A 23,077-nucleotide genomic window follows, 5' to 3' on the forward strand; every position below is an offset into this window, starting at 1 on the left:
AAACGGCTAATCATGGACTTACTCCGACGGAGGGATGATCGCGCGTAAATTCGAAGGGAATTCTTAACACCGGGAGTTATTAGCTCTCCCCCCTCCTCTCTCTTTCTTTCTTTAATTAACGTTATTACGCCACAGACACCGACGCGGAGGCACGTTTAACCCGGAGACGTGATGTTCGCGCCGGAAGTGTGAATTCTTCCGGCGTCTTGGCGGCAAGGTCACACTTCTAGGTCAGCTGACGATAGGGACAAAGGGATTCCGTGCGACGAACTTTCCGTATCAATCGCGCATCGTAATTATTTTCAATAGGCCGGCTCATTGCGCCAGTGCTCTTGAAAGCCGGCTCCATTATGCTCGCGTACAATGCTCGAATTATGGCGTAATAAAGTCTAATGATATCAAAAGATTCACGGATCCTCGCTGTCTCAGACGCGACGCAGGCGCTGATACTCGCGGGACTCGCTTCGCGCGCATCGCTGCGCCTTTTTTTCTTTCTTTTTACTCTCGCGAATTTTATTTCGAAGATCACTTGGGAGCCGCGTGAACATAGCCTGTCCTTCGCGCCTTTCCAAGTCGTCGCGGTTTTATTTGCTCCGCCAGCTTCGCTCGTCCAGCGGCAAGTATCGCAAACAAACTTAATATGAGGTTGCGCGATACGGGGCTATCTAATCAGTTCCGCGATGCGATCGGTATACAATCCAGCCGAGATATGCACGGGGCGCAGAGTAAGTCGCGATAATTTCGCGCACTTTGTCGAATTAAGCCGTCAGATCGAGCGCACGAGACGAGCTCCTTCGATCTCGGTACAGCCGCGATTAATTAATTGTAAATTCGCGAGTCGCGATGCGACGACGCGTTTCTCTGTCGGCATGCAAATCATCATCGCCGCGTATTTGTAGCGCGTCACCCGGCGATGTCACGTCGTCGTCGTCGTCATCGATCGAAATACTTTACGGCGCATATCGCGTTTATTGAGACGGCGGAGTTTTTATTTTATTAAAACTGCGCGCGATAACCGCGCCACACAAGACGCGGTTTCTGCCGTTCCGCATTTCTGCGTTATCGATTCGACCAATGCTCGCGTTGCATCACGCGAGCGAAACAACGCTGCGTCGATGTTCGCGTTATCGCCGAATTTTATTCTTAAGTATAATGTCGTGACCGTTGACACTTCCCGGCTAAGCACTTCCCGGCGAAGTCCGCGGACTCTGCGCTTTGCCGCTTCGACGTGCAACGCACAGCTCCGCGGGTGCGCACTTCTGCGTCCTTTCTTGTGCAACTTTCCAAGCCGGTTCCTCCGCTGACGCCTACCCGAACGCGACAAACATGCATCCTGCGTCTAGAAATGCGCGGGCTTGCATTCAGCCGGCATTAGTCATTGCGTCGGTAGCATTGCGATGTACAAAGCGAGAACGTTCGGCATCGACGAGGCTCGATATCTCCGCAGACTTTCATCAGGCGTGCCGCTCACTAAGAGTCTCGGCCGAAACTCGTTCGACAGATCCGTCTGGCGTCCCACAATTCCGCCCGGCGGAAGAATCCCGCTCGTATCGCGCTCCGCCGGTCGATTTTCACCGATTAACGACGCCCCGCGAAAGTCAGAAATCTCTCTCGCGAGAGTACGAACGCCGTCGGTCGGCAATTCAAACGCCCCGCGCGCGCGGTCGAGCTCCCGACCAATCGCATTCGCCGTGGGACGCGGCGCGAAACTCACACGAGGCGCGGAGACGGCCGAGCGGCAGCGGTCGCGGCCGAACTTGAGCGCGACGGGCCGCAGTCGGCCGGCGTGGCTCGCGGTGATAGGGTGGTGTTTTTGCGTCGTTCGCTCGCACGCATCGCAAGTCGAATTTTCATTCGCGCTTGTGCTTCCGTGCGGCCACGATCAATTCCGTGAAAGTGCATCGTGCCGAGCATCGCGTCGTGCGATGTTCTCCGGCGGAGCGCGCGTCTGACACGCAACGGCCACGCACACAAACGCACACTTACGTAAGTCAGTGTAGCGCGAGAGACGCACTATTCGCCGGTGCCGTACGTCCAAATGCAAATTTCCGCCGTCTCTGCTACGACACACGTCGCTTTTCTACTCGGCAAGCCATTATACCACCGTCTTGCAGACGCTCGCTGCGCGAAGCGTCACGAGCGAGCGTCCGCTTACGTAAGCGCGGTGATGCTCTTTCGAGACGCAGCGAACCTTTCGCCATGGGGCTTCTTTTTTTCCTTTCCTTTCTCTTCCGGTGCCGGGCAGACACGGACAAACGAGAGTACCGGATGTAGCCGCGAGGCGTTTTCATTGGATACACTTGGCGCGGTCGCGATCCGCGAGTCTTCGCGATAACGCGCGACGTCGCGCTCGTGCACTCGCTGACACCGGCGCGACGTGTAATCGCCCGCGGCTCGCCATTATCGTCATACCTAAAAATTGCCGCTGAGATAATGCGGCATGAACGCGAATCCCTTCGTTCCTTTTTCTATTTCTTCCATATCGACGAGACGCTGAATTGCCGCGCGGTGTCTCGGCCGTGCGATTCCTCGTGCTTTCGCGGCGGCGGTGGCGGCGAGCTTGAGCAGATCCTTGGCCCGTTTCGTCCGACAATAAAGTTATTAATGATCCATACCGCGAGGCATAGGCCGTGGCGCACGCGATGGAATCCGTTCGCCGGCGAAATGATCCTCTCGAATCCACTTTCCCGATCGCAACGATCGCCGCCTCCTCCCGCGCCCTGCGAGAAGCGAGGAGATTCTATTTTTGGACGGACGCTTCCTCGCGCGCGAGGCGATCGAAGAGGCCCGCGAATTTGACAGCTGCGATTTTTAGAAATGCGCCAAGCCGTGCCAATCGATAGTCGGTTCTAATGACCGCCAGGCACGAAACGCTCGTCAATGTCGCGGTGCCGCGAATTCGCGGAGGGAGGGAGGGAGGGAGGAGTCGCGGTGTTATCGCGTCAAGCGAATTCCCACTCACGTGAGACACGGAGGGTTAAAAATCAGGTTCTTATTGAAACTCGTCCATAAGATTACGTTATCTGTACGTTACACGTCGAAGAATCCAACGCGCCTCGAGCAGGCCGATACCGATTCTGCGTATCCGCGATCCGTGGAAGAAGAAAAACACGAGGGACACCTCAGTAGTCGCGACCGCGTTGTCTGTTTCTCTCCTTCCTTCGATGGAATTTATATTCCGGATTTTCCCCGCCGAGAAAGCACTGTCGTCCGATCCGAACATCGCTGCCGCTTTATTATCTGAAAAGCTCGGGAATCCGCTGGATAGACTCGTTTCTCCAGTCGTTTACTCGCCGAGATGTTCAGGACGGAGAGGCGTTCTTAACGCGTCGCTTTTCCGCCGCCCAAGACAAAAGGGGAAGAGGAGGATCGTCGAGACCTCCTCTGGAGAAAAATCATCGCGACGTCTTCGGGTGATACAATTTCGTTAAATCTCCCGGGGTCCAAAAATATCACCGGTGAAGTGGAGCGGCCGCGAGAGTCTGGGTGGGAGCCAGAAAATCGCGCCGCGTTTACGCACGCGACGCGATAATCAGCTTGCTTGCTTTTATTAACAAAGCCTTTTCCCCCTTCACACCCCGCGCTTCGAGTCGACTTTCGACTTTGTCTCTATACATGACGATGTTTCCCGCTTACGCTGCAAAAAAAGAGAGAGAGAAAGAGAGGAGGGGATGGAGAAAGAGAAATGAGTCATCTTCAAAGTGGGTGCAATGTTCGAAAGCATCGCAGCGCGAACACAAGTCGGGAACGTCACTTCAAGACGCAAACGCAATTTCCGATCGCGCGAATCGGCAATCGAGTCGCGAATCTTCCCGAGCGAAGTGCTCTCCGACTGAACTTTCGGGTCCCGGTAAAGGTTGAGGAAGACTCTCGCGCGAGCGACATCCGCTCGTCCGTCGTGTCGCCGACTCCTGCATCCCGGCGCGTCGATGACGTCTCCGGTGGCCGATGAAAATAAGACAAGCTGCATTGTCGCGCGCGACTTGTGCCGTGAATCACCCGGCCAGACTTAGACTCCGCGTGTCGATTGTACCAGCTGGCGATTAAACGATCGTTAATTAGGGAGTCCGCGATCGCGCGAGCTTCGAACCGGCGCGGCGAGGGTCGCCGACGCGGAAAATTATCCTACACCCGCCGTGATACGGAGCATCGCCATTTGCTTATCTATTTGCTTAGCTGTCGGACGAGCGCAACTTCGAGGTTCGCCGTTCGCGCAAAAATGCCGCAGCGGCTTTATCGAGAGATCGGCGATCGATCGCGCGTCATCGCGCGGCAGACCTGATTAAACGAGGTGCTGCCGGGCGCTCGCGCTTGTGCCGCGGCGAAATCGTCGTCAGCGGTGAGATTAGATTAAATTCCCTTTGCGTAATCGCTCCCCGGATCCGCGTACGCGACTTTGCTTCGCGCGCCGCTCCGGAGAAATTACGAGCCGAGACGATCGGATTTCGCACGCTCGCGTTGATGAATCGCGCATCTTTCCCCGCGGCGGGCAAGCCCGCCGCGCAAGTCGTTTCCCAGTCACGTCCGAGTGACTGGTAACTCTCGTTAGTATCTTCCTATTATGTTCCTTGCGCTCGCGATATGCTCCGGCCGCTTCTCCCAGGTGATATGTGTCAGTGTTCGTTGTGAAACCGCGAGCACATATGTACGTGAGAGCCCGGCGAAAACGATGAGCGTTAACTCGACACACACACACACACACACACACGTTACACACAAAGAGATCTTTTTGCTCGCGACAGCGCTGAGTTGCGAAACTTGTGCGTCACAATCGTCGCGATCGATCGATCGATTGTCGCGTTTCGCCCGTCCCGGGCGACCGCTAATCTCCGCGCGAGGAAATATACGGAGCGTCCCAGACCTATCGCCTTTCGTCCCCACGTGTGTCCTTTAGCCAGGTCGACGCTTATGCAAGCTTCTCGAGCGTATACAGTGCTTTTACGAGCGACGGAGGCGAGCGGAGGAGTCGCGTGTTCCCAGTCCCGTTGCTCGACACCTGTCTCAGACAAGCCAGCCGGATTTGCAATTTGGATTCGTATTAACATTGTCGTTACTCGAAGCTTTCTTCAGGTGAGACACTCAAGGCTAAGTTTGGAGTCAGAGGTTTCTTTTCTTTTCTTTTCAGTAGAATCGCGACCGCAAGTGGGATGTCGTGTATCGCGTGATTCAAGCGCAAGACGCGAAGTTTAACTTCAGCAAGTTCAGCTCTGAGTTTCTTGAGCGAGGCGAGCAAAGTGCCTGTTAATGTGGACCTCGGAGCCGGACATGCGAGTTTTCCAGTCGAATTACAGTCGCAAAAATATCACGTCACGCATCATCAAGTGCAACTTCAATCGAGTCGGCGAGCAAGTTTCGAGTAACGACTATTAACTTGAATCTAAGCCTCTCTCTCTCTCTCTCTCTTTCTCTCTCTCTCTCTCTCTCTCTCAGAGACCTTCCCTTTCTTTCATCGCTGCCACGTCGCAGACAATACTCCCCTTTCTCCCCAGTGCGCATTCATTATTACGGTTTTTGCGCGTCACCACTTCCGCGGCGCCGGCGGTGATTTGCATTCGCGGGCGATTTGCGCGCGTGTCGCACGTTCGATAGCCATTAGCATAAAACCTTCAAGCGCGCATTTCGCGCAATACGTCGCCCGATCGCCGTGTATGCGTCGTTCGTCCGCGAAACTGAATACACGAGAGCCGCATGCGTGGCCTCTTGCGATACCACGCGCGATTTTCGAGCCACGCGCTGACGAAACACGGGGCGCGGGCACGCTCAGTTAATTGAGCTAATTGCGTTTGTTAGGCATTATTTGCACAACGCGATGCGCTTTAGTAGCGAGCGAACGCCTCGCTCGTTCTTCTTATCGAGCAGCGGCGCTGCGGAACGCGCGTGAAAGAAGAAATCCTCTTTTTCGGACTGTACGACCGCATTTTATCTCGTTGGAGAGTAAAACAACTTACATCACGATCGCACGACACTTCCACGAAGCGGGATAACGATTGCTGTGACGACGTGAGTGACGTCGCGTCGCGCGCGTCTCGACGACAACGACGACGACGAAAACGACAAGTATTAGAGACTCGTGCGGAAGCTCGTCGGCTTGTCAGCCGCGCCTCTCTCGTCGATAATAACGAAACGGTGCGTGTCGTCGTGTCTTCAGTCCAAGCAAGTCTGCTCTCATTGTCCGCCGCTTCCTGCCACCTTCGGGTGCCACTGTCTGACCCGGAGTCCGTAAAAGGACTCTCGAGGCCCACGCGCGACCCCACGACCCGACGAGCTTCTGCTAGCCCCTGATACGTGCGGCCGGCGATCGGCAAGCGGACGGTTAATCGATCGAGCTCCGCGAAAGCAACCGAAGAAAGAAAGAACGAGAGATGCGCTTACGCACGAACGCGCATTATGAAAACGTCGGCACAGTGGGAACAAATAGAAATTTACTGTTGAAAAATCGCTAGAGACCACAATTTTATATCGGGATACGTTTTTTTTTTAAATTAAACGTTAATCAATGTGGAGAAAACTGTTGAGACCGATTTTTGGAAACATTCTTTTAAATTTTGCAGCATTAACAAGAATTTGTAAGAAATTATCAAGTTTTGCGAGCCTCTGTTACAAATGGAAAAACTTTCCGTCTTCTCGCTGCGAAGTGTAGTGTAAGGTTTTCTAAGGTTTTCAGCATCTCTGATTACGAATGTGACATAAAAATCAGAATTTGGCAGTTAACCATTGCTAATCTCCTGTCAACATAAACGAAATCATTGTTTTAACACAGCATATACGTTGCAATAGAGTATACAAAACCGTTCAACATAAATGTGAAGTCTGATATGAAGTATGATAAAAATAACAAATTTAGCGGAAAAAAGTTGCAAAATAATTTGTTCATAACAAAACTTTAAACAATGTAATGTATATGTATGTTTAAACAATGTATTTAGAAAATGATTGTTTTGAAAACCTGTTGCTTGATAATTTGAAAACATCAGATCAAAGCTACATATTTGGTTTTCGTGAGAGAACAATTCTGTTACAAACAGATTATTTTGCAACTCTTTTCCGCTGAATTTGTTATTTTTATCATATCAGACTTCACATTTATATAATATGTTAAAACAATGATTTCATTTATATTGACAGGAGATTAACAATTGTTAACTGCCAAATTCTGATTTTTATATCACATTCGTAATCAGCGATGCTGAAAACCTTAGAAAACCTTACACCGTACCGCGCAGCGAAAAGATGGAAAGTTTTTCCATTTGTAACGGAGGCTCGCAAAACTTGATGATTTCTTACAAATTCTTGTTAATACTGCAAAATTTTAAAGAATGTTTTCAAAAATCGGGCCCGACAGTTTTTTTTCTACATTGATTAACGTTCAATTAAAAAAAAGAAACGCATCCCGATTGCTACAAAATTGTGGTCTCTAGCGATTTTTCAACAGTAAATTTCTATTTGTTCCCACTGTGCGTCGGCACAGCTGTGCCTCGTAATCCCGCTGGCGATCAGACGTCGTCCTGTTAACCGGGTTAATTGCAACGCGCCGGCCGCCACGCGCGAGATATGCATGCCTATGGGGCTTTCCACCCGAGGCAGGTTGACAGATTAACGCGGAGGTCACCACGTGCGCTGGCGGGATCGAAGTGCACGGCCGGAGCGATCGCTCTCTGCGTCGCGACGCGACTCGAGCTCAGCTCGGAGCGGACGTCGTTCTTTCGTCCTCGCCTTTCGATCGCGCCTGATGGCCGTGCTGGGATTCAGCTTGCAGATCGCAGGCGGCGTGTGCAGGCAAGCTGAGTTATGACGAGAGCGAGGTGAGCGAGGCGTCCCCCGCAATATTTCGTCATTCCGCCGGTGGCAAGGATCGAAGCACGCGCGGCGAATCATGTCGACGAGGAGCAGACGGCCCAGCATCTCGATCTACGATTACCCGGAACACCTGAATCCCTTCAACGACGACATCGCGAGCTCGCAGCCGCCGGTGTACCGCGAGGGGGGTAAGACGCCCAAGGAGTCCAAGCACAAATTCTGGACGTTCGGCAGAAGCCGCAAGAAGCGCTCCCACAGCTTCTCCATCAAGTCTACTTGGTGAGTTCTTGCTGGCCTCCCGGCGAACGACTGTATCATCGTGAGATCGTGATTACAAAAGTCAGGTATCAGGTCGTAAATATTGTACACTGAAGAGTCCAGATTGAAGATCAGGCCTCGACCATTCGGATTCGTCGAGTCTTAATCTCTTCCATAAGATCCATAATCTTCAATCGACGACACACGCTATCTCCGCCGAGCTGCGGTCACTTTTGTCCCCCGAGTCTCTCCGGAATTAATTCCGCGATTCGTTGAGCACCAGATGACGCAATGTCTAAAATTCCCGTACATCTTGAAGCCCCAAAGAGAAAAGGAACTTAAACTTAAGAGAAATAAAAACTTTAACTTACGAGAAAAGGAACTTAAACTGAGAAAAAGAACTTGGCTTTCCGCCCGCGCGCGCGAAGTCGTCGTCATCGCTCCGAAATTGATACGTCGATCGTTATCAAGTTAAACGAGCGGGCAGATATATAAACAAACGACACGTGGCAAGTCGCGAGGGAGCTTCACGCGGTACATGCATGACATGGTGTGCAGACACACGCGAAAATACTCGATTGAGAGCCGGCTGATGATCCGACCTTCTCAGCGGGGGGTTCATTGAACTTGAACCTTCGTGCTCGGGATTTAGATTATCAGTTAGCAGCGGCATTTGGCTAAAGTCCAAGTGTCGTACGTACGCGACGTGCATGTCCAGATAACAATAACACTCGGCGTTTGTTAAGTTTAACAAGTTCCATGCAGGAATCAGCCACGTCTCGGTATCAGCAGGACGCGAGTCCTCGAGGATGCTCCCTCGCTCACCACTTGTTCCCTTCCCGCTCGGGACACATCCTGAGAACACATCCTTCACCTAGGGCCGGTTGTTCCGACTCCTTGGTAAGTCAGCTGATGGTTAAATCATATGTCTGTCTTTGTCTAAACTGAAGGAAAAACAAAGATAAACGCATGATTTAACTATCAGTTAACTTAATCGGAAGAACCGGCCCCTGAGGGGAAAAAGAATCCGGCTGAGAAGCAAGCTCGACTGCTCGAGTAGCTTCGCGGAGGAGTTAAACGCGAGGAGAAGACGCGATTAGCTGCGCAAGATAGCCGTGCTACATTTTTGCGAGGAGCCGCGCACTTTTCGTGCGGACTCGGCTCGCGGGGCGTTCACGTGACTAAAAATACTTTCATTAGAAACAACAACGAATGTTCTGGTCTGATTGGCAATCGGAATATCCGAGAGGCTCCGCGGCAGGATCCGCGCTGCGTGCGCGATCGTCGAATCGAAAGTCCGAATTAACCGCGAGCCTCGCACGTGTAACGACGCGAATGAAGCGCTTCGAATTATCGGCCGCGCTCGCCGCGGCGAGGTGGAAGTGATATTAAGTGGAATGAGGATGACTATAATCGACGCTTTTAACAATCGTCAATGCAGAGGACGGCTTTGCGCCGTTTCCGCGCGCGCGAGCGCGCACGGTGGCGTTTCAGAATTCGCCTTCTCTCTCTCGTCGCTTCTGTTTCTTTTTTTTCTCATTTCCTGTCGCTCTATCATCACCACGCTCTCGTGTGTGATCTACACTCGATCTTGCCACGCGCGCGCGCCTACAGCGACGGATAAAATAAGAATTCGTTCGTGACGTCGCAGTGTGCACCGCGCGCGACACGTCTCTCGCGATGACTTTCGCGATTATTTTTAAACCCGCGAATAAACAAGCCGTTTGCTTTCATTCCCCTCGGCCTGAATCCTCTCTCTTTCTCTCGCTCTCGAGCGACCTGATCATCGTGCTGAGGCGTTTCGGACGTAAATAGCAATACGACGTAAGCACGGGAACGATCACGCGTTATGACCTCCCCGGCGTGTCCCAAGTGTGTCAAACGCCGCGAACTCGCAATCTCGTCATCCTCGCGTGCGCGTAAGTGCCGCGTGGATCCGTTAAGAAGCCGACGCGAAACTCGCGACACGATTATTGTCACTTGTCGCTCAACGATGGAATCAGAGTGTTCCTGGACGAACGAAATAATAACGGTCGCGCATTAATGTCGAATTCAGAGCGTGCGTTGTTCCCTCGGCGCTCCGTTGCGCTCCCAGCTGATAATATCGAACTGATAATTCCACGATTCGACTGAATATATCGATATTTGTGCTTAGGAATGGACTGTTCGGAAAACGCAAGGAAGCTGTGGAACCGGCCGAAAAGAGGTCGACGATCACAACAGGTATTTATTAATTATATTCGGTCAGTCGGGTTCAACTCGATCAATGCGAAGCTGTCTGGTACATTTAATTAAATTGCATCATGTTTGACGATGCGATTTCGTTCCTCGTGTTCCTTCAGCGAGCAGCGGTCAGGTGATTTCTCCGGTAAATCGGTATTCATGAGAGACGGTGATCGCGCGTTGCGAAAGAGCGTGATTTGGATTTCTTGAAAAGGCAGATTTAAGAGGTGTCGGCAATAAACACTTCTCGGCTTTATACGCGCATCGTGAATACAAAGAATGTCGTATCAGCGTTTACGTAATCGACGTCGCACTTCAGCGCGTAAAATAAAATCGCCACTTATCGCGTGCCGCAGTCTCGACGACGTACAAGAGAGAGCCTTGTGACAGACCGATAGCACCTGCACGCCTGTCCAAGGACCAACAAGAGTTCGACGAGGCGCTGGGCACCTTGGCGAGGAGGAGGAAATACACGCTGGACAACAATGCCTCGAGATACAACTCGAGTCTGACTGTGAACGGCGATCCCGCTAGGATCTACGATGGAAGTCCTCAGGACACCACGACGTCCATCATGGGTGATCTCACCCCGAAGCCACCGGCCAGAAAGTGAGAATCACCAAGACTAGAGCCGAGACTTGCTGAAGTTTCCTCGTCATTACGCACAAATATTTGGCGCTATTCAAGGACTTACGCCGTAATTTAATTAGCACCTTGCCTGCACCTGGAATTTGATCTAGAGACCAAGACTGACAGTTTTAGAATTAGAGAATTGATATTCAGAGGGAAGCGAGAATTGACAAAGTGCTTTATGGAGACGACAATGCTTTGCGAATTAAATCGAAGAAGTTTCTTCGACGATTAGACATGCCACGATTGTTTTCCAGGTTCGGACAGGTGAGCCCGAGACCGACGGACAAGATACCACCGTTGAATTTCGAGAACAAAGAGCTCAAAGAGAACGGAAACGTCTCAAGCCCTAGCGACAAGGCGGAAGGAACGCCAATACCACCCTTGTAAGTTCTCACGCTGCTTGTCTTGTCTGCAAGACGATAGTAACACTGTGTAATCAGCGACGAAGTATTTTGTAGAACCACGCTGGAGTCATCTTCCTCGAGACTTATTGATCTTTTTTGCTTTTAGGCGAAGGTTCGGCAATCGATCGTCGCAAAGGCTGAACGGAGGTACGTCGGACTTGGACGAGGAGGCTAGTCGATCAGGCGACGTGACTCTCAGGGACGAAAATGAGAACGTTCCCGAGGATTACGTCTTCAAGAGATTCAGCCAAGACGCCGTGAGAAGATCCAATCTGTCCATCAATAGTTGCGTATCCGTTACCAGTACGGCGAGCACGTACGGACGCAAGAAACGAAGAGCGCCACAACCGCCGCAACGGAGGGAGCAGTTGGAAACTCCTCAGGTATGTATAGATCGATCGGCCAGTGATTATGATATATGAAGAATGTTTTTTATGTCATTGTAACACTTTTACAGGAGAACGATGTACGAGCCGTAGCCGAGGCCACCAATGTCCAACTGCAAATAGTCGAGCCTATCGATATCGCTAGAGTGACTGAAAATCTTGACGAGTTGACGAAGAAGAACTGCGAACCGCAGGAAGATAAACCAGCGCGAGAAAACGCATTGCGAGAAGAAGAGGAGCAGACGGAGTTATGCCCAAAGATTACCGTGAGCACATCGCCCGACGGCATCGCGGACAGCGACGACGTCGCTGACGACGTGAAAGAAAAAGACGATTCCTCGGGAAAGAAAATTGTACAGAGTGCCGCCGATAAAGCGCCCGAGGAAGTAGAACCCGAGACGAAAGCGGAGGAGAAAACGAACGAGCCGGCGGCCGAAGAAGATCTCGCCGAGCAGAGAGACGATTCTGTCGACGTGGAGTATCAAAGAACGTCGCAGGAGAAGATCGAGATCATCAAAGATACAAGTGAAGAGGAGGTCTGCCTCAGGAGGGGAGGTTCGTCCGGTACGCTGTCCCGCAGCGACAGCTTCTCTGTGAAAGAGGAGATCGAGAAGATCGAGAAGCAGATCAAGGCTCTGGAGAGCAAGAACGCGTGGAAGGAACAGGAGCAAGCGGAGGATGAGGCGCTTACGAGTCCTAGACTGTCTATCCAGGCGAATCGACGGCACTTCTTCGAGAACATGGTATCGAACGGGCAACAATCCGGCGTCAAAATAGAGTTTAAGGAGCTACCTCGCGAGCAGAAGGACATTCACGTGGTCAGATTGACGGACGCGCCGCAGCCGGTTGCGGCACCCCGGGAGCCGGTCAAGGTGATCGAGCTGCACATCTCTGAGCCGATCAGGCAAAAGCCCGAGCTGCTGAACGAGGTGAACCCAATCCCGAAGCCCAGGCGGCACAGCGCGCTCAGTCTGAACGACGTGTCAGAGTCCAGACGCTCGAACGAAAACAACGGAAGCCCGCAGGAGGACAAGAGAGGGAAATCTTTTTGAGAAGAGAAACAAACATTGTACAAGATCTGTCCACGACGGAACTCCTGGTGCAGTCTCGACTTCTACGCATGCATCGAAGGCATAATATCCGCGTTTATTAGCTGAACCCGGATGCGACTCAGAGAATTCGACGGTGTCGCATAGACGAATTACCTATATGATGTATAATACACGCTGTACTCTGTATTACCTTCTCTCGACGCGTGACGTTTGCTCGCTAAATCGCAACAGTTTCGCACTAATGACGCCTCGTATGTCACTCCGACGATGGAATTCGCGACGGAATTCTAGCATTTTCTTCTTGACGCGCCGCACGATCGCACATGGTGACTTTTGTTCCTAACATCGTGGACCTTTCACCGCAATGCTTAGATGTAATTTTCGTTATTATTTATTGATACAAGAAATAAAGTCGAAGCTATCGTAGAGATGTCCTGTGATATATGAGGAAAAGTGATCCTGCTACACGAGTTCTATTAAAAAAAATACGATGGTTAAACAGCTTGAGAAATAAATTTATTTTTTAGACTCGAATCTATAGAAATACGAAAGTTCATAATGGAATCGAGCGTTATTGCATCTTCCATCCTTGAAAAATTTCATACGTTATTTGCTATACAATGTCTCGATTCGTGATTTCCTCGAAAATTCGAAACGTGAGCCTCGATGACGCGATTCAAGTATGCCTAATAGTATTTCTTTTTTTAAGTAAAAGAAGATTTTTCACTTGTTTCTCCTTATATTTTATAAATCTCTGTATATTTGCTTTTACGGTCGACACCACGGCCATCCTATCCCGCAACTTGTTCTTCTGCTGCTGCACCTGCGAGGTGATGATAAAATGAAAATCAATCAAATTGACGACCAAGTTTGTCGAGTATAGTTTTACCGAATAAGAGATAATCCCTATTTACCTTATTCCTGAAGATCGGGAATAAAATTTTTAACTTTTGTATCAAATTAACATCAACTGCTAATTGATCGGTGTCATCCTCTGCGAATATGTCCATTAACGCGTCTATGGATTCCGCCATTACCCAAGCTTTCGGTTCTGTCATGCAAGTGTTCAGTATAACCTCGGAACAATTCTACAAACGAACAATGATTAGGAAAGCAAATCGAGAAGAAAGTCGACAATACACGTAAACACTCACCTTTGCTATTGTATAGTTTTGTGCATTCATATGCCTTGTCATGTTCAACGTCAAAAGGCCGAAAATCCTCATCATATTGACGCGGGTATTTGGATTGATACATTGCAACTGAATTTCATCGCCAATTATTTTCGGAAAATCGGTTTCGTTTAGCCGTGTAAAAACATCGGTCTGTACACAGTTTAATCGCTCGGTAATAGTCCTCAAAGCACAAGCAGCTGCATCAAGGAGCTCTGTATACCCTGTATACAGATTGATATTTTCGACCACGATCTTCAATACTTCTAACCATTTGCTGCGAAAATGTTCAAGAGGATCAAGTGAAAACCATGTATAAAGCAGTTTATACAAGTGTGTACTAAACAACAACATTACATTTAATCATGTCAATCTTTACCTGTAAAATTTATCTACGCCTCCTAAAGCATCGATATCAAAATTAGGTAGCAAATTATTCAAGCACATGTACGCTCTGCATCGAAGAATGTAAAACTGTTTCAGCACATCCTTCCCTTCCTCGTTTTGGTTCAGTATATCCTTGCTGTCTGCCTCCACCGCGACGGTTTTCTCCCAAACTTTATCGAGCAAGTTGCAATGGTTCACGGCTTCCACAAACTGTATGGGTAATGAACTTTTTAGATGCTCATCGTCGATATCCATTGCCTCAGAATCCATGTCCATTATTTTGGAATCATCACTATTTGTGCTTCCATTATCCTCGTCGTTATCGGAGCAAAAGTTCGCCAAAGTCTCTAAGGCCAAGTTCTGCGTATTCACCAACATTTTATTTTCTGCTATCTTTTTCCTTTTTTCGTTCGAAGTGGTTTTTTCGTGCGGTACAATTGATACTAAACTAGACAGCAGTTGTTTACTATCAATGCTAAGTACTTCATCGAGTGTTTTGATAAAAATATTAAAATATGTCGGCTTGCATAAGTCATCCCAGCTACATATACTGCTTAATAATGTAATTGAAGAGGTTCTTAGAAACCATACTTCAGGGTTAGATTTGGCATCCTCTGTACTCATTTTAATCGCTATATCGTATAAAACATCTTCACTTGCTCTAACCACTGTAACAGCATCAGCATTATCTTCTACCACAGTTATCAGACATTGCATGGTAATCACAATAATCTGTATATCATAGATATTCATATTTAAATATCTTGTTAAAAGTGGCACCAGATTCTGATCATTGACATATTTAATTGCATTATCATTACTCTCGCATAATGTCCATAATAAGGCAACACTCTGAATATAAATCTCCTTCTCATTTAATGCATATTTATAATCACTTTTAAATGACCAATTTGAATAGTGCTGTAAGCAAAAAATTTGAGTGCATTGTTATTACATATTATCGTGACGATTCATTTCAATTAATCTTAAATACTAAGATACATTGAAATCTGAACAATTATTATATAGAAATCGGAACCATTATTAAAGTTTCTTACTTGTTTTAACAATGCAATCACTGGAGTCATAATATCATCGTTCATTAAACTAGCATGTGCTTTTGCTCCACCTTTATCAGCAATTTGCCTTAAAGTACTTATAGCAGCTGCTTGTATCATAATATTATGATCAAGCAGTAATGGTCCAACCATCTTCGCTATTCCATCCTTAGCAATATTCTCCGCCATAGAGACATCCCAGGCCATTGTCTCCAATATTTGCAAAGCTAACAATTTTATTTCAGAATCGTGCGATTGTACCTAGAAAAAAAACAGTTGAGATATTAGCTTTGTCCTGTGTGCTCTGTGATCTTTAACACAACAGTTTGTATCTTCTATTATTTAACATCCTCTGTCTTCTGTCTTCTTCAACAATACTGTTATCATTAAGAGGTTAAAACATAGACACAGATTATAGAATATAAAAAATTGAAATGCTTACATCTTCATAAGCATTCTGCAAAGCTCTTATTCTATCTATGCTTGTACTATCCTCAATTTTATCGAAATCCTTAACAGACATTAATCCACTGGGACCTTGCTTGTGAGGCCTTTTCCGCTGTCGTTTCTGCTTGCCCATCTTGTGATATTAATTCAATAATTATTAAGGCAACTAGATCAAATGGATCAATTCACTTGAGTTAATGTAACAAATGAGAAGTATGCGCTAAACTACAAGAGGTTAAATGAATCTACACGTCCACGTGCGATAATCACGAATTTGCTATAACCTCCTAGAATTTTCGTATTGTTTTACACATGCGCTAAAAACCAGCCTGCTAACAATAAAACTACTATTTTTAGATGCACATTGTGCACTATTATTATACATTGGAACGTTGTTTCTTTTCCTTTCAAATGGCTTGAATTTTACCTACAAATTTCACTCCGAGGAATAGAATGAGACTGAAATTACATTCCGATATTCACTGCCAGCACTGAAAATCTATAGTATATGTGACACAACTATGTATTTTCAGCATTGGTAGTGAAACGCAGCCAAGGGAAGATTCACGCTTAGGGTAAAGCCAGCGGCACACGGTCTTGTTTTCGTACTGGATTGCTTGCTGGATGAAAATACTATGCTCTGATTGGTGCATTTCCATCCATCTTCGGAAATGCACCAATCAGAACGCAGTATTTTCATCCAACAAGCAATCCAGCACGAAAACAAGCACCGTGTGCCGCTGGCTTAAGAGCACAAGGGCTCTATCAGTGATGTCAGATACAATATATTGCGATGCTACAGCGCATGCGTGAGATGACGTACTCACTGCTTGAGTAAAAAACCCCAGTATCGTATCTTTTTTAAGGTATTATAGCGCTCGTATTATACTATGTATTGAGAATTGCAATCGAGTAAATTAGATAATCTAAATCGTAGTTATTTTATTTGGTCCGATAGTAATTCTCAATCTATAGTCTAATATGAGTCTAATACAAATATTATGTAACAGTTACATAGTTTAGTGAAAAATTATAATATTAATGTAACGTAATTGTTACTTAGTATTCACTGGAATTATAATGTTAATGTAACTGATATTTAGTATCCACTGAACAATATAATCTAAGATAAGGCACTCGCGCAAGAAACATGGGAAAACTATACTGGAGTCTAGAAGACAGCTGATCGGATAGCGCGGGCCCCTTCATGGACTCTGCGATGCGCTTTATTGCCATCATTGGCATAGAGCTACGTCATCTCACGCATGCGTTGTAGCGTTGTAGCAATATATTGCATCTGACATCACTGCTTGAATCTATACGCAACTTTACATATACGCACATTGCGAATAGTAAAAATGCGCATACGTTTCTGACACGATATTCTTGAACTTAATTGTGTAGTATTCGCAACTAGAAACATATACGCTTTCCGTTGCGTTTAATTACGTTTGACAATATTGGAAAACATATGTACTTTCTGTAAATCTCGACCAAAAATACGATACGACGAACTTTAATTGGCTGCGTTCAGCAGAACAAAGTGGAAAATATGGAACTAATATGGAAAAATCTTCTTGGTTCTTCCATTATTTCAGTATGTTCTAACGCATTTATGACTTGTATGTTTACTATTATATCATCTAAATCCATTATTGTCACACAGTTTTACTCTATAATTAAAATGCAATGAAATTTATATGCTATTTTCTCTTAAATTTCATATTTATTATTTCCCTTACAGATATGTAAAGTCAGCTATTATTTTCCACTCTTTTAGCCGTCTTGGCGTCGAATTATTCTTCTTCTTAATAAGAATATGTTTCTATGTGTGCTCTTATATTCCACTTTCTATACTTTGTATAACGTATCACATACGTTTCGAGAGAAACGGATGGTATTACCCATTCGTTGCATTGCGAATGATAATTTGCGTATACGTTTCACTTGCGACTGTCAAGAATACGGTTCTAGGGATTTTCCATTGCGATTAGTCGAAACTTGCTACTTACGTATACGCAAGTAGTTTAAGAATAGGGCCCCAGGCTTTTGCATAACACATAATACATAACGCATAAGAGAATAAACCAATTAGTTTTCTTCATTTCCCTCCTCAAGATAGAAATGAAGAACTTTGATTAAATAAAAATAATACTAAATAGCATACTTTGAAATAAAATTAACATTAACATAGGACTGAAGCAGACATCGACATAGTAAATATATAAAATAGGAAAGGAGAGAATAAGAAAATTCAAGGAAATAAATTTAGAGCTAGCTTATAGATTCATTTGTCTCGGAGACTAAGAACGATTTCGTTCGGGCACAGCCGCGCACATATTGGAATGTGTTTATGTTATAGATATCATCTAGCGATAGCTGTCCCACGTATTGCGAACCAAACAAAGACCCGAAACAAAGACCCAAAGAGGAAAATAATTTCCTCTCTTTCTTTTATTTTTCTTTTTAAATAATATTAAATAATTGCCATCATATTTCGCAAATAATTCTTCAAATATTATTGTCAAACCGTCTATCTTAATATATATGCGCTTTAGAATCGTAAGAGGATCTATTCGTATTATTTAACTTTAACAATTACTACGCCCGAATGAAATAGTTTTTTTAATATTCAAAATTTCCAAATTCTTATATTATACCAAAGGAAATCAATAACAACATTTCCATTTCTTAGTAAAACATAATTTTATTAATAAATCAGCCAACAACGAGACAACTGAATTACCAAACGCTACATATTAGGTATAGTTTTAATTACTAGATAATAACATTTTTATATTTTTTAACCCATAAATAATGAACAGTGAATTAGGAAAAACGCTCAATTGACACCCATAGTGTTGAGCTTGGGTATAAAAAGGACTCTTCGCTGCTTCGCGCGCAGTCAATCTCTCGTCAGTCTCTTGTTAGCCTCCAATCAGCCATCAGACAGTCTTTCGCTGATCCTCTTGTTAGCTGATTGCCAAAGGGTCTTGAGCCTGGAATCAGAAAGGTCAGTATTAAAGATTATTGTTCTTGGGATTCCGTCTGCAAATGCTAAGACATTTGTTAAGACGTAAAATCCAAATCATTAAAGGTCGAACGAGCCTCTTTTCCTCATAATGATACTATAAAAAAATTATTTCTATTACTTGAATAAGTAAGCCAGCTATTAACTATATTAAATTTAGTGTATGAATTTTAAAACTTAACAATATAGAGTCATTTTATAATATATATATGTGTGTGTGTACAGATTTCTTTACCTCTCTTCCTTCACTGATTATCATCTTCATTCTTTTTCCAGAACGCAGTGCTTGAACTACGAGCACCGTTCTTCATTTCTTTACCTTAAGAGTATTGTGCTTGAACCACAAGCACCATTCTTCCTTTTTTCCAGAACACAGTGCTTGAACCATGAGCACCGTTCTTCTCTTCCTTACTTTAAGAATGTTAATTGTGCTTGAACCACGAGCACCGTTCGCCTTTTTATTCTTTAAACTTAATCACGTCCCTTCCACCTACCCTATAATAGATATTATTAAAATAAGTATTACCAAAAAACCTCTTATGTCGAGAACAAGGAGAGCTGAACGGCGGATTCAATTTAGACGTCTGTTAAAAGGTTATTATAATCCAGTCACGCTCGACCTGGCTGTTTTCCAAACAGATCCATCAAAATCTTCGGTTCCGAGAATAAAATCTGAAATAAAGGGGAATATATTTGAAGTTAAATTCAACACTAGCGAGAATATTATTATTTTTAAACCTAACAGTAACCCACTTCCAAAGGCAACAGATTCAAATAATAAAGATTTGGACAAGAATGGCGTTGATCCGAAGAAACCAAACAAATCTAGACATTGCATGTTCTATGCTTGTCCAGGACGTAACAGAAAGAAGGCCTGTTCGTTTTGTCTACACTGCTGAACTGGTGCATTAAGTTAAAATGAGACAAACGTAGGTTTTCTCACTTCAACTTGTTGCACCAGTTCAGCAGTACAGACAAAACGAACAGGCCTAATAACAGACTAAGCGCTCACTGATCATTCTGTTCTACTGAACGCAGCCATTGGCATTTGTTTTTGTTCATTTCTTTTTTAGATTTTGTGAGTTGAAAAGAAAACAACTGCGAGTACGAACATTTGATCGAAACATCGTTCGTTACATTTATCAACTGTCTTCACTCGTTCATGTATCATTATTTCAGTGATCATGGAAGATTGGATTAATCAGAAATTGTCCGAGCTTTTGGATTTTCCTATCCCGGATGATATGATTACGTGAGTATAAAAAATGATAAAAATTTCTATTTTGATTTAACATATTGCTGTCATTATTTTGTTTTTCTAGGTTTATTATGCAGATAGAAAATGATAGAGATTTGGAGGACTATTTCTCAACTCTCCTGAATAATAAAAATCAAAAGCACAGGCAATTTGTAACAGAACTAAAAAAGCAACGTGGTGTGTAGATAAATAAATCTCAAAGAACTTTTTTACATAGCTTTTTGGTTACACAATTATGAAATCACTATTATTTGTTTCAGCATCTTACAATAACCAAGCTGGATATAAGAAAGTAAATGATAATAATACAATACCAAACAGACAAAATGAAAAGAAAAAAGGCAAAGGTAAGGGGAAAGAAAATGTACAGGCTCCGTCGCAGACCCAGGTGCAGGTATATTGCATATTATTTCAGTACTATTAAACAAGTCAATTATATAGTAACTGTCAGAAGATTCTGAAAATTAAACATTATTTTTTATCAGACACAGGAGAAACCAGATAAGATAGAAAAAAAGAAGACTAAATTTGTTAATTTATATTCTCAAGGAGATATACTTTTGAAAGGTATTTATATGATGAATCTGTATGTAAACAAGTATATATATATAATTACATAAGTGATTTATTTTTATTTTTCAGGAAGACATAGATGTAACTGTGAGGCAAGGAGACATTCTTTGGTTAACAACTGTCTCGGTTGTGGTAAGATAGTTTGTGCACAAGAAGGTTCAGGGCCCTGTTTCTTTTGCAATGAACTTGTATGCTCTCCTGAGCAACAAACCATTCTACAGAGTAAATCAAAGCAGGCTGATGCTTTGTACAACAAATTGATGGATCAGAAAATGAACAAAGGTCTGGAAGATTCTCTGAAACAGAGGGACAAGCTTCTTGAGTATGACCGAAATAGGTATGTACTTGACACATATTTATCAAGATTATTTATATATGTCAATTATTATTATATGATCATATGTTATTTTTAGATGTCAATTAGTAATTGTAAATCTACTTGATCTATTTTTGCAGTGCTCGTCGCACCAAAGTTATCGACGACCAATCGGATTATTATCAGTCACACAGTACTTGGCTTTCTGCTTCGGAACGCGAGAAATTACAGAAACAGGAGACAGAAGCACTTGCTCGTAAACACATGTCACGTTTGGACAGGAGGATTGCTATAAATCTTATGGGAAGAGAGGTGACTGATGAAGATGAAATTGCCAGTCAATCTTTGGCTGATGATGAAACTGCTGCAGCAATGTTTGTGGATGATGGAATTTCAGATTTCTTAAAAAATATAAACATCTGCCCAACCATTGAATATGAACGTCCAACGGTTCGATCGAAAGTCTCTTAAAATATTTCCTAATGTTCTCTTATCTTATTTTTCATTATTCATTTTTCATTATGTACTATGTATCGTTGTGTTTAAGTTTATCGAGAGAGGAACATTCGGAACAAGCCGAAGACGTGAGGAGCAGACAACAAATTTAGTAAGTAGGATTCAAGATAAGGAATATTTGGAAATATTCGACCAGGGTTTGTGCTTAAGTTTACATCAGCCCTATGCATCGTTGCTAGTGGCTGGAATAAAAGTGTGAGTTTAACATATGCTAAGAGATAATTTGATACAAGGCAAGAGAATAACTGATACAATATTTTTATATCATCAGTCATGAAGGTAGAACATGGTACTCTTCACATAGAGGAAGATTATGGATAGCATCGACCGTTAAAATACCGATTGCTGAAGAAATAACCAGTATAGAGTGTAGCTACCGTATATTGAAAGATGGTTCGTACACATACACGAAAGATTGTCTTTAATATCATAATATTGTGTATTATATATTTATTACAAATTATAGAACATATTAAGTTTCCCGAGAGTTATCCAAGTGGCTTTTTGTTGGGCTGCGTAACGGTAACAAATGTTCTCCCGCAAGAAGAGTATAGGAAATTGTATCCGGAAGGCGAAAACGACAGTCCATATGTCTTTATATGTGAGAATAGTTGCATGTTGCCGGTACCGTTTCCCATAAAAGGAAAACACAAGATTTGTAAGTATAATCATGAATATTAGCAAGTTCGAATAACTTACGAGATTAATATACAATATAATATTACATTACATGTATAATTTGATACATACAAGAGTAATGTATCGATATTGATTACGTCACGAAATGATTTTTTATGTTACAGACAAGTTGGACAGAAAACTTCATCAAACCGCTTCTAAATATATTGAAAAAGCTATGAAAATAAGTTCCTAGTAATTGCTACCAACCTTACGTAGATTTCATTTTGATAAAAGATAAACTCGCCAAAGGTGTGTTATTTTATTAATGCGATTTTATTATTCCTTTCTTTTTGCGTATTCGTTTATTTATAGTAATATATAATCTAAATTTTTAAAAATAATATATCTTTGCGTTTGGTATAAATGTGATTTCTATATGACAACACGTCTAATAAAAGTTTTACATGAATACAATATATATGTATTATATTAAATTTTATTATACAACAGATTATTATACAATTTACATAAACTCCGCAAGATGTTACAATATAACCATTTATGCATGCTTTTACATTGTCTACCTTGTTTTTACCGTACTCTTATACTTTATCGATGAAAAAATATTGATTCTACTACGTTTGTAATATCAGACTTTTATAAACGGTATTAAAAATTAGTTGTATTGCGATAGAGTATATACCTGAAATACAAACGGATATCCTTATTTAGAAAAAAAAAATATATATATATATATAGTTGTATTAAATTTTCTTCTTTAAAATGCCAATTGTTCTATTAATACCTCTTGTTATCTCTTATCAGTGCATCGCCTATGTAATAAGCGATATGGCCATGAGTCATCTTCTCTCTATTAATCTTGGCGCGTTAAATTATGTAAATTAGGCTAATACGGTACGGTAAAGAAAAAACATTTCCCTTTAC

At 44.0% G+C, this 23,077-nt stretch overlaps 3 protein-coding genes across 12 annotated transcripts; 2 read left to right on the top strand and 1 right to left on the bottom strand.

The window, feature by feature from the left end:
- The first annotated feature begins 1,762 nt into the window (after nt 1-1,762).
- Nucleotides 1,763-13,179, top strand: LOC105185752 (protein bangles and beads). Of its 4 annotated transcripts, none has more exons than XM_011145490.3 (7): nt 1,763-1,986; nt 7,750-8,076; nt 10,211-10,278; nt 10,635-10,887; nt 11,166-11,294; nt 11,422-11,698; nt 11,773-13,179. In XM_011145490.3, the coding sequence occupies exons 2-7, from the start codon at nt 7,874-7,876 to the stop codon at nt 12,751-12,753; spliced, it is 1,911 nt and encodes a 636-aa protein (XP_011143792.1). In that variant the 5' UTR covers nt 1,763-1,986; nt 7,750-7,873; the 3' UTR covers nt 12,754-13,179. The 4 variants fall into 4 exon arrangements, with proteins under 4 accessions (XP_011143792.1, XP_011143796.1, XP_011143794.1 ...); XM_011145494.3 differs by having other exon boundaries at nt 7,757-8,076; XM_011145492.3 differs by lacking the exon at nt 1,763-1,986 and adding an exon at nt 4,927-5,070.
- Nucleotides 13,180-13,247: 68 nt separating this feature from the next.
- Nucleotides 13,248-16,411, bottom strand: LOC105185754 (HEAT repeat-containing protein 3). Of its 3 annotated transcripts, none has more exons than XM_011145496.3 (7): nt 16,245-16,411; nt 15,813-15,950; nt 15,371-15,631; nt 14,305-15,233; nt 13,908-14,202; nt 13,668-13,841; nt 13,394-13,576 (listed from the first exon to the last, which is right to left on the bottom strand). In XM_011145496.3, the coding sequence occupies exons 2-7, from the start codon at nt 15,948-15,950 to the stop codon at nt 13,430-13,432; spliced, it is 1,944 nt and encodes a 647-aa protein (XP_011143798.1). In that variant the 5' UTR covers nt 16,245-16,411; the 3' UTR covers nt 13,394-13,429. The 3 variants fall into 3 exon arrangements, with proteins under 3 accessions (XP_011143797.1, XP_011143798.1, XP_011143799.1); XM_011145497.3 differs by having other exon boundaries at nt 16,249-16,379; XM_011145495.3 differs by lacking the exon at nt 16,245-16,411 and having other exon boundaries at nt 13,248-13,576; nt 15,813-16,238.
- A 2,362-nt stretch (nt 16,412-18,773) lies between these two features.
- On the top strand, nt 18,774-22,608 carry LOC105185755 (activating signal cointegrator 1). Of its 5 annotated transcripts, none has more exons than XM_011145500.3 (11): nt 18,774-18,830; nt 20,028-20,100; nt 20,171-20,283; nt 20,367-20,500; nt 20,592-20,673; nt 20,749-21,016; nt 21,136-21,457; nt 21,543-21,706; nt 21,783-21,904; nt 21,978-22,169; nt 22,315-22,608. In XM_011145500.3, exons 2-11 carry the CDS (start codon nt 20,033-20,035, stop codon nt 22,383-22,385), a joined length of 1,536 nt encoding a protein of 511 aa, XP_011143802.1. In that variant the 5' UTR covers nt 18,774-18,830; nt 20,028-20,032; the 3' UTR covers nt 22,386-22,608. The 5 variants fall into 5 exon arrangements, with proteins under 5 accessions (XP_011143802.1, XP_025156580.1, XP_019698187.1 ...); XM_025300795.1 differs by lacking the exon at nt 18,774-18,830 and adding an exon at nt 19,755-19,777; XM_019842628.2 differs by lacking the exon at nt 18,774-18,830 and adding an exon at nt 19,875-19,952.
- The last annotated feature ends 469 nt before the right edge of the window (nt 22,609-23,077 follow it).

The sequence above is a fragment of the Harpegnathos saltator genome, unplaced genomic scaffold (assembly GCF_003227715.2).
Source record: "Harpegnathos saltator strain DR-91 unplaced genomic scaffold, Hsal_v8.6 scaffold384, whole genome shotgun sequence".
In the NCBI taxonomy this organism is placed as follows: domain Eukaryota; kingdom Metazoa; phylum Arthropoda; class Insecta; order Hymenoptera; family Formicidae; genus Harpegnathos; species Harpegnathos saltator.